Genomic DNA, 11183 nt, shown 5'->3' with positions numbered 1-11183 from the left:
ATGCTAATACCAAAGATGCTTTTACTTGTATGTCATATATAATAATTTTATGCGTAATTTTATCCAAATTAAACATACTGTACCTTTATTTTTTTCTCCTCCATTAATTTCTGAACACGTTCTCTTAAAGGCTTGATAAGGAATTCATTTGCTTGTGTTGGAGAACTGAATAAAAAAGAATTAGGAAATGATAAACTTATACTTTTAAAAAGTGGTTTTTAGGGGTAGCTAGGTGGTGCAGTGGACAGAGCACCAGTTCTGGAGTCAGGAGGACCTGAGTCCAAATCCAGTCTCAGACACTTAATAATTACCTAGCTGTGTGACCTTGGGCAAGTCACTCAACCCTATTGCTTTGAAACACCCCCCCCCAAGTGGCTTTTATTTAATCTAGTTTTCCCCACAGTAAGCAATGTTTCTACAATCTTAGATGATTTATTTCTGATTTTGATTCTCAGAAGCTATACATAATAATACTATCATCTCCATTTTCCTTTCCTAAAACCCTGGGAGTTAAAGCAAATTTACATAGGTCATTTTTAAAATGTAGACCATTATTATTTTCATTTCTTTAAAACCCAAATTTTGGCCAATTATTTAGAATGGAAATATTAAATCAATTATAATGATAAAAATTATTTTATAAACTAGTTGATTTGGATTAATTTTTGAATGTGGTCACCATAATCACAATGCCACCAAGTATCACAATTGGACAGGACCTCAGAGGCTACATAATATGATTCATACCTGAAAAGGAATCCTCCCTCATTCAGTCTTTGCTAGAAGACCTACAGTAAAGGTCGAGCTATGAAATGGGGAAAAAGGGGATGTTTAGAAGGGCAGGCATGTCCAGACCTCAGGCCAAAGTTATCTTGATGGTCATTACTATTACTTTGCTCTTATTTCTTGATGGGGGTTCACATAGAACCAGTCTTAGAAAAGATGTTCTCCTCTTATTAGGTTTTTGTTTTGTTTTGTTTTTAGGTTTTTGCAAGGCAAATGGGGTTAAGTGGCTTGCCCAAGGCCACACAGCTGGGTCATTATTAAGCGTCTGAGACTGGATTTGAACCCAGGTACTCCTGACTCCAAGGCCAGTGCTTTAACCACTGCACCACTTAGTTGCCCCTCCTCTTATTAGTTTTTAAAGTTAATGTTCTGTGGTCAATTTTCCAAAGTGGATAAAATTAACTTATATTTATACTTGATAAGAATAATGTAATATGTCTTCCATAGACCTGCTGATGGCACCTTTGGGATAGCTCTACTAGACGAGCAAAAATATTTGGAGATCACAGCTAGAGGAAGAATCAAAATTTTAAGAAAATGAATACTGCAAGGGGGAAAATTGGAGTCAGAGAATGAACGACTTCAAAGTATGCTTCAGAGGTCATCTGGCTTAACCTTCTGTTTTCTAGCAAATAAATAATTAAATTCATAAGGAAAGACAGATCTTAATTTAAAGAAATTTCCTCATTTGGTAATTTATTTTTGGTACCTATTTTTCTCCATATCTATGGCAGTTAAAAAAAAAGCCTCTCTTATCTGCATGCTTCACTTTTCCAACCCATTTAGTCATTCAGCTGCCTACACAGGCCATTTTATATTCTGGCTGCCACTGTCCTGCTTCTGTTCACCTGAACCAGTACCCACCACGTCAAGTCTAGACCTCCAGGAGCTCATCTATGTTTCTAGTCTCTGGGGGGAAATAAATCTACTCATCATAGAAACTTCTATCAGAGGGGACACCTCAGGTGGTTAATGAATGCAGACCAGCCCTCTTTGTCCATCATGCCTACTAATACTAGACCACTTTTATGTTCAGTCCAGCTGTCCAGCTATCAACCCAGGTCATCTTACTATCTATTTGCCATAAACAGATATCTCAGCTTGCCCTGCTTTGCTTTGCTTTTCCCTATAGGTATTGTCTTTCCCCAGGAGTATGTTAGCTCCTTGAATGGTATTATTCTTTTTACATTTTGTATCCCTAGTTCCTAGTTAACTTAACAAATTTTCATTCATTCATTTCTCACCTAAAAAGAGTCAGGATAGGTATGCCAGTGTATGAAGTTGTATTCTCATCCCCATACAAAAGGTCTGCTTTGTTTGCAGTGGGAGGATTCGACGCTTCTTCATCCAAGAGAACAAGTAAAATCTTCACCGTGTCTCTACCACAGTAGGCAGTGTCATGATTTATGGCATAAGATTTTGGCTAAAACCAAAAATAATTTAAAATGCATGTAATAAAGATTGTACACACACACACACACACATTCCTTCCCTTCCCATGCCACCCCATTGCTCAGTTTTCCATTTCCTGTGTCAATATTCTCCTTCCTTGATAGGCTAATCTAACTTTGACTCTGAATCCATCAATAAGCATTTGTTAAGATACCTTTTCTGTGGCAGTCCTGGGGATACAAAGAATTCAGTAAATTCATAAAATGGCCCCTACCCTCACAAAGCTTATATTCCATGGGAACCATTGACATCAATAAGCATATATGAAATATATACAAATGAAATACCAGGCGACATTTTGGGTGGGAGAGGTGATGAGCCCTTGAGGTTCTGTGAAGAAGGAGCACTTGCTCTCAGTTCTGAAAGAAACAAGGGATCTGAGAAATGAAGTGAAGGTGGGAGTGTAGTCCAGGCCCAGGGGATAACAAGGGCTCAGTTCAGAGGTGGAAACTGGAGTGCTCGCCACGTGTGAGGAGCAGAGAGTGGTCAGTTTGGCTGAACTGCAGAGTATAGGAAGGAGAGATTGGAAAGGTAGGTTGAAACCAGCGTTCCAACCCATAGCCATAGGTTGTGTAGGTTTTCAAAGCTAACCTAAGAAGCTTCTATTTGATCCTAAAGGGAATAGGGAACCATTGGAATAAATGAGTTATAGTATCGGTGACTATAAGGTATGACCACCAAATGGCAATTCAACAAGTACACGTCACTGGAGCTCAGTTTCCCCACTGAAAAAATGAAGGGATTGGATTAGATAATCTACTAGGTTATCTAGTCCAAATCAATAGCTTTGGAGAAAGGAGTGAGATCAAGAAGAAAGAGAAAAAGGCTGTGCCAAGACACCCAGGCCCAAATCCTCCTCGGGTCAGGGCCTGACCCCAGGACTATGAGAATGATACTTCTTTATATCTGTTTTTTATGCATCATATGGGGATAATAGTTTCAGTCTGACCTCACAGGGCTGTCAGGAAGATTAAATGACAAAAACAGCTAAGTACTGTGAACAGCTGCCCAAAGGACTATATGATGGCAGGCATCTCATTGTGATTCAAAATGGTCTTCCCAGTCCAATATTCTGTCTCAGAAACAGTGGCACCAGGACTGTTTGTGGCAAAGTGTCCATGCTATTAACCTCAAAAGACTAGGGACATACTCCAAATGGACTTCAGTTCTCCATAATAACCTGAAGCTCAAACATCTATAAACCACTTCTAATTTGTTGTCAGAACCAATGAATTCCATAGGTCTAGTACAAATTGGTATTACTATATATAGGCAATGTAAAAGCAAAAACCAAGTGCAAGCATCAAGCACTGTCCCTAGTTTTAGGATTCAGGATTTGCTTAGAAGACTACACTATGAAATCAGGTTCTTGCTGTTTTTTAACTCTTCACAAGAGATGAGCTACTCCTTAGCCCTGGGAGCTGCTGCTCCCATTATAGTGCTACTCTCAGGCTATTATCTGACTCAGGCTGGGGGTGGGTGTTAGTTATCAGAGGATCTCTGGGGGGGCAAGATCTGGTGCTCACTCCTTCAGGTTTAATTAAAATAGACACTGCAGATGCAGGATGTTCTCCCATCTGCAGACTGTTCTAGCATGGGGCAATCTCTTTATAATGGTATTCCTCCATGTGGCTCCTTTTAAGAAGAATCTAATGTAGGGACAAGAGTTAAGCAAGAGTCACTCTTTCCACACTGGAACCCATTATAATTCTTTCTTTAAGGTCAACCCCATGGAGCCACCTTATGAAAAGGTCCTTAACTAGCTAATTAGTAAAACCCCTTTGGAAAAATCTAAGAACCATCTTGTAACAAAGTTTTGTTTTAGAGCAAAACAATATTATAACAAGTTTCCTATGGTATGACATTAAAAAGTAGTTCAAAGATTTCACTATTATGGCTATTCCCTTCCACTGATGAAGAATCTCTGAAACAATGATGTTTTTAAGAGTTTCTGGACCTTTAGAAGTTATCACCTGGCGCCAACTAGGTGATGACAAACCAGAAAATTGATCTCTCCCTTATTTTTGTTTTTAGTTTTTGCAAGGCAATGGGGTTAAGTGGCTTGCCCAAGGCCACACAGCTAGGTAATTACTAAGCATCTGAGTCTGTACTTGAACTCAGGTACTCCTGACTCCAGGGCCGGTGCTCTATCCACTGCGCCACCTAGCTGCCCCTCTCCCTTCTTTTTTTAATGGATGTGTACAGAGTTAAGGGCTTTCCACAGTGTGGTAGAGAATGAGATATTTTGGAGTAGGGGAAATTTTGCCAAGGAAAAGGTGAGTTGAAGCTATTACAGTCCACAAGAACCACTAGGCAAGGTTTGAAATTGGCCATCAAAAAACCTAACATTATTTTATAATGCCATGCCTCAGGTTGCCTGGAAATATAAACAATGTTCTTTTCTAATTGATATCAATGGGGAGAAATTAGGATAAGTTTAAAAAACTGACATGGTATCTAAATAGTAAATATTTACACATATTTATAAACTCCATCTAGACTACCACATGAGCTAAAGATCCTAGGATTTTCATGATGGAAAGGAATTTAAAGATTATTTTGGCTAAGAGAATGTTAGTTTTGGAAGGGCTACATTAGAGGTCAATTAGTCCAAACCCTACAATTTATATGTGAGGAAACTGAGACTAAGAAGGGTAAGTCAACTGTTAAGGTCACTCAGATAGAAACTGTCAGAGCTGGAATTTGTACCCAGGTCCTCTGACTGCAGAGCACCATTTAGTCTCCTTAATATTAGGCAACTTGCTTAAGATCACACAGTTGTACTTAGCAGACCATCAAGGACTAAAACCAGGATGCTCTGACCCTCATCCAGTACCCCTCCCACTGGATTATTCTGCCTCAGATGGCAATATTCAACTTAAGAATAGTTTTAGTTGTTAGAAATTGACAATCCAAAAAACTCTAAACATGATCTTACTTGAAAAGATTTTCTTTGAACCAAATCTCAGTACAGAGGAAGTCACACTCCTCTGCCTTAAGCAAGTACTGAATCATATTTTCAATGACAAAAGAGATAATTCTTTCTTTAGAAGGTTAAAAAGAAAAAAAAGCAGTCCATTACCCGTGCTGGGCTGCTGCCAGTGGTGTTAACAATTCTATTTTCTTGTTGAGAGTTGATAATGTTTTTAATCCTCAAATCCAAATCCTGAATAACTTCCTCTGTCGCTTGCCGGAATGGATCCCCACTGCTTCGGCCTTTTGTCAGCTCTGTCTTTATGGCTGAGAGTATCCGACCCCCTGCAACTCTGAAAATGGGAATAAGGGATCATCCCTCATTGTAATATTGGCAATGATTCAATAAGACTTGTTATTTTGAAAATCAGATTTTCACAGTTAATCAACACTGTTGAAAGAAGGTGAGTGATCTTTTAAGTCAAACAGCAAGCTGTCTTTTAATATGAGTAACTTAAGGCAAAACAAAAGTTTGTTTTTCAAAGGTGAGAATGATTTCTAGTATTAATGGTAACTTCTCTTCTTATGTTATAAGACTGGAAGAGAAAGATTTTGTAAAACAAAATACTAAGGAAAATGTCAAACAATTTTTAATAGGCATCTTGGAATTTTTCTAACCAAAAAAACAAGCTTCACATTAAAAATTACTTTAGAAAAATTTGTAATGAATGTAAATTTGCAAGAACAGTGCCAACTATCTTTTTTTTAGTGACTAATAAAATATACTATGGTCCACAGAGAAATAATTAGCTTTAAGTATATTTCTTCTTCCATCAAAAAAAGACCACCATTTTTAAAGTTAGTAAGTGTAAAGGATTAAAGTCCTAATAACAACATTAAAAAAAAAATCTCTCCAGAGCTATACAAAAAGCATATGATGATTTCCAAGGCCCAGAAGTTCAGAAGAAGCTAACTAGACCTGTTTTGTTTGTGGTAAAAAGAGAGCAACAACTTTAGATCACACTAACAGAAATACAGAATCCAGATTAAAAGGTAAGAATTGTTCTAGGGGCAGCTAGGTGGTGCAGCAGACAGAGCACCAGCCCTGGAGTCAGGAGAATCTGAGTTCAAATTCGACCTCAGATACTTAATAATTACCTAGCTGTGTGACCTTGGGCAAGTCATTTAACCCCATTGCCTTGCAAAAATCAAAAAGAAAAATTCCTCTAAAGTCCTGTACTGGTCAAATCATATCTACAATATTGTGTTAAGTTCTGGACACTACATACAGATAAATCTGAGGATAATTAAGGATAAAGTGACTAGGATATAGGGCCCAAAATAGGTGTAGACCAATATCTTACATCATATTCCAAGATAAGGTCAAAATTGATATGTGATTTAGACATAAAAGTTGACACCACAAGCAAATTAGAAGAGCAAGGAATAGTCAACCTGTCAGATCTATGGAGAAGGGAAGAATTCATGACCAAACAAGAGAAAGAGAGCATTACAAAATATAAAACAGATAATTTTGATTATATTACATTAAAAAGATCTTGCATGAAGAAAATCAATGTAAGCAAGATTAGAAAGAAAGCAGAAAGCTGTGAAACAATCTTTACAACAAGTGATATGACAAAGGTCTCTTTTTTTCAAATACAAAGAGAACTGAGTCAAATTTATAAGAATATAAACCACTCCCAATTTGATAAATTGTCAAAGGAAGTGCTCTAAATCATTTTTGACTAGAGAAATGCAAATTAAAACAATTCTGAGGTACCATCTCATACCTATCAGTTTGGTTAATATGACAAAAAATGAAAATGAAATATGTTGGAGAGGATTGGGAAAATCGGGCTGCATTGTTGATGGAGTTGTGAACTAATCTAACCATTCTGGATAGCAATATGGAACAATGCCCCAAGGACTATAAAACTGTGCATACCCTTTGATCCAACAATACCACTTCTAGCTCTGTAGCCTAAAGAGATCATAAAAGAGGGGGAAAGACCTACATGTCTGAAGATATTCATAGCAGTCCTTTGCATTTGCAAAATTTTGGAAATTGAGGGAATGCTCATCAACTGGGGAAATGTTTGAACAAGCTGCAATAAATGAATACAATAGAATACCATTGTACTTTTTTCACTTATGTTCTTTTTGTGCTTTTTTTCTTTTGATCTAGTTCTTCTTTCACCACTGTGACAAATATGTAAATATGTTTTACATGATAGCATACATATAACCTATATCAAATTGTCTATCATTTTTAGATGAGGGGAGGGGAAGTAGGGAGGGTGAAAAATTTGGAACTCAACTCTTGTAAAAATGAATGCTAAAAAATTATCTTGACGTGTAACTGAAGAAAAAATAAAATACTATTTAAAAAAAGAAAAGAAAATATCTACGACAATGAGGAATCTAGAAACCTAATTTTGTGAGGATTGCTTCAAGGAATTGGGAGTACTCGTGTTAAAATAAGAAAATGTTATCCTTATACTAAAACACTTATTATGCAAACTCAAAAGAGACAAAGCAGAAAAAAAGAGATCTATAGATCAATTTCACTACTGAAAACTGATGCAAAAAATTTAAGTAAAATCCTAATTGTACTTTGACTAAGTTGGATCCAAACCAAAGATGAATCAGTATCATAAAAACCATTAGTATAATTAACCATATAAGCAACAAAAATAACAAAAACCTACAAGTAATTGGAAAAAATAAAATAAAAGGTAAAAAACAATTAAAAAACCCACAAAAACCACATGATTATTTCAAGAGATGTAGAAGAAAGTTTTGACAAAGTTCAGCATTGGATTAGATACTAACAAAATTAGAGTTAATATGACCTGGATGAAAACCCAGCAAGTTTGAGAAGGACTGATCACACAAGTAGGAAGAGAACCTGGAGAAATTAGTGTTACAAAACTGAAAGCATCAAGGAGATGTGATCAATAAGTGAGTCAATATACATTTATTAAGTATCTGGTAATCATAGTAAAGCATTAGGGATATATAAATATGAAAAACAAAGACAGCCCCTGCCCTCAAGGAGCATGTAATCTAATGGAGAAAGATAATATATAAAAGGAAGTTAAAAAAGAGAGGAGTTTCAGTCTTTCTATCAGAGACAAAGAGTACTGATAGATATAATCAACAGTAAAAGTCTGCAGAGAATTCAAGAAGACTATGAAAAGGCTGTTTGATTTGACAATTAAGAAATCAACTGAATGATGAGGTGAGAAGTTAATACTCCAGAGAGATGAAAAGAGTGAGATGCCAGGAAGCAGAAGAATCAACTGTAGATAATCTTCACAAGAAGTTTAGACACAAAAGGCACAAGAGGTAGAGGGAAATCATCAGTCATGTTGGATGAATGGCATGATTCTTTTAAGGATGGGGAGAGCCATGGGCATGTAAGGGAGAAGACAAGGAAAGGGTAGATTAGTAAGAGAGTAGGGAGGATAGAAAGGGGAATGGGCTGGATAAGATGGGAAGGAATAGGACTGAGTGTGTGAGACAAGGGCAGGCTGATGTTTAGAGGAAATAGTCCACTTTTTATTTCAACAGCTGGCATGGAGGGGAACTGGAATCTATTAGACCTGTGATATTAAACTCAAATAGAAAGGGGTTGCAATATTGCCTTAGAAAAACCACATATTAACATTATCTATATTTTATTGCTATTTATATTGATTTTTGTTAAACGTCTCCATGTTATAATTTAATCTGATTTAGATTATATTATGGACTACAAGAGGCCCATAGGCCAGGTGGCTGATATCTCTTTCTTAGACTTTAATCTCATCTCTGAACATCTGAATTCACTAAGGACTAATACACAGAATTTCTTTCTTTCATCTTTAGCTCATTAATGAAATGCTGTCATAGGTTAGTTAGTAAACTGACTGGTTCATGTTAAGAGTTCTAAGTACAAAACATCCTGTTTCTTTAAAGGTCAAAACATAACATGTTTTCCATGTCAAAAAGTCATCAGTTAAACTACACCGTCTTTACTCTGTATTTATTTTGCATGGATTTATACACATTGCCTCCTCCAGTAGAATGTCAGCCCTTTGAGGGCAGGACCTTTCATTTTTGTCTCTGGAAGATCAGCAGCTAGGTGTACAGAGAACAGAGCCCCTGGGTCTGGAGACCAGAAGACTCCATTCATGAGTTCAAATTTGGCCTCAGATACTTCCTACTATGTGACCATGCCCAGGCCATTTAACCCTTTTTACCTTACATGCAAGAACTGAAGCAGAAAATGGCAAACGACTCCAGTATCTTTGCTAAGAAAACTCCACATTGGGATCATGAGGAGCTGGATGCAATTGAAACCAACTCAACAACCCCAGTCCTCAGCCTAACACACCTGTCATTAATATGATCTTAATACAGGCTTGTTGACAGACTACTTTGACAGCTTTGCAATGGCCCTGTAGCCCTCTTTGTTCACCTCTAAAATATGGTTGTTGCTTGGATACTGTTATCACTCATCTTCTAAACTGGAATTACTGGAATCAACCGATCAGATTTCAAATAAATCACTTTAAATGTTTTCCCAATTCTGTGCAATTTCCAAAAACCTACCTTCTAAGCACAAGGATTTTTTTCAAGTATACTATCTGCTTTCATTAATTTTCCCTCGATTGTATCAAGAAAAAAAAAACCACCCCATAATTAATGACTAATAAAGTCACTCTTTACATAATACTAGTTTCTTTGGCTGGTTTCTTTATAAATTCCTTTATGCGAGTTTTTATGCACTGACTTATTTACTTAAGGATATTCAAGAATTGAGATACAGCTGAAATGAAGTCTTAATAGAACTTAATACCCAGTGGGTTATACAATATTCATTCTTTCTCGGAATAAACCCTTACTGGAAAAAAAGATAAAAAAAAAGGTATGGTCAAAAGCTTGATAAAATATGAAGCAGCCTCAATGCTTATTCTAAGAACAGGAAAAATTAATTACATTATGGCAGAGACAGCTTTGGGGACTTTTCCCTTTTTCTCATTTCCTCTACAGGAAACTAACTGAATTTGATGACTAATGCAGCTCTTGAACTCCACCACACTAGGGACAAACTGGAAGACAGTGGCTCTCGACCCCATTATGATCACTGGCAAGGCGCCACAAGAAGGAGAGCTGGGCACCATCTTTGATGGCCCACGCAGGCCCTGAACAGGTCTGACAACTTCCACTTCCAACTTTGGCCCTGCAGACTAGAGCTGTGGAGGAAGAGTCGGGCAGCCAGGCCCTCCTTACCCAAGATGAGGCTTGGGGAGAAGGGCAAGAGAAGGGGGCAGGAGTGGGGGTAGTAGCTAAGTGGCACATAGATAGAGTACCAGCCCTGGAATTGGGAGGACCTGAGTTCAAATCTGACCTCAGACACTTGATAATTACCTAGCTGTGTGACCTTAGGCAAGTCACTTAATCCCACTGTCTTGCAAAAACAGAAAAGAAAAAAAGAAAAAGAGAAAAGAGAAGGGGGGCAGGGTATCCTGGCCAGCCTAGAGAGGGACTGGATTGAAATATTATGGAGAACTTGGGGCCATTCCAGAGGAAGGGAAGGGAACAAGCAGTTATCAAGCACTGACTGTAGCCAGGCCCTTGAGCTAGGCTCTTACACCCTTGGGAGGGAAGTTCTGGCATCATCCTCATGTTATAGATGAGGCATCTCAAACTGAGATGCCCAGCCAGCAAGTGTCTGAGGTCAGATTTGAACTCCAGTCCTCCTGACTTCAGGGCCAGTGCTGTGTCCTACAGCACCACTGAGCCAGATGAAGGGCCAGCAAGAAAACACAACCTGCCCAGATCTGGGACAAGGACAGAAGGCTCTTTCATCTACAGCCCACTGAATTTCAGTGGCTCCTGGCAGCTTACTGACCACCCCCCGCCCCAGCCCAGCTCCCATGATAATGTCACAATACAGTGCTATAGCCCAGAACAGAGGAGGAAATAAGGAGAAAAAAAACGACTAACTGCTCATTCATTAGAGATAAAGGGACTAGTTTATC

General features: G+C 37.9%; 1 protein-coding gene across 2 annotated transcripts in view; it reads right to left on the bottom strand.

Annotated features, from left to right (window-relative positions):
• Nucleotides 1-11183, bottom strand: part of PARPBP (PARP1 binding protein) — an 85312-nt gene that overhangs the window by 20757 nt on the left and 53372 nt on the right. For both annotated transcript variants that reach the window (XM_074226710.1, XM_074226711.1), the window contains exons 7-9: nucleotides 5321-5504; nucleotides 2031-2209; nucleotides 84-165 (exon numbers count right to left, since the gene is read on the bottom strand). In XM_074226710.1, the coding sequence (XP_074082811.1) occupies nucleotides 84-165; nucleotides 2031-2209; nucleotides 5321-5504 (445 nt within the window). The remainder of the gene's footprint in view (nucleotides 1-83; nucleotides 166-2030; nucleotides 2210-5320; nucleotides 5505-11183) is intronic.

The sequence above is a fragment of the Macrotis lagotis genome, chromosome 2 (genome assembly GCF_037893015.1).
Source record: "Macrotis lagotis isolate mMagLag1 chromosome 2, bilby.v1.9.chrom.fasta, whole genome shotgun sequence".
Classification (NCBI taxonomy): domain Eukaryota; kingdom Metazoa; phylum Chordata; class Mammalia; order Peramelemorphia; family Peramelidae; genus Macrotis; species Macrotis lagotis.
The sequence above is the reverse complement of the archived record's forward strand: the minus strand, read 5'-3'. Positions and strand labels throughout refer to the sequence as shown.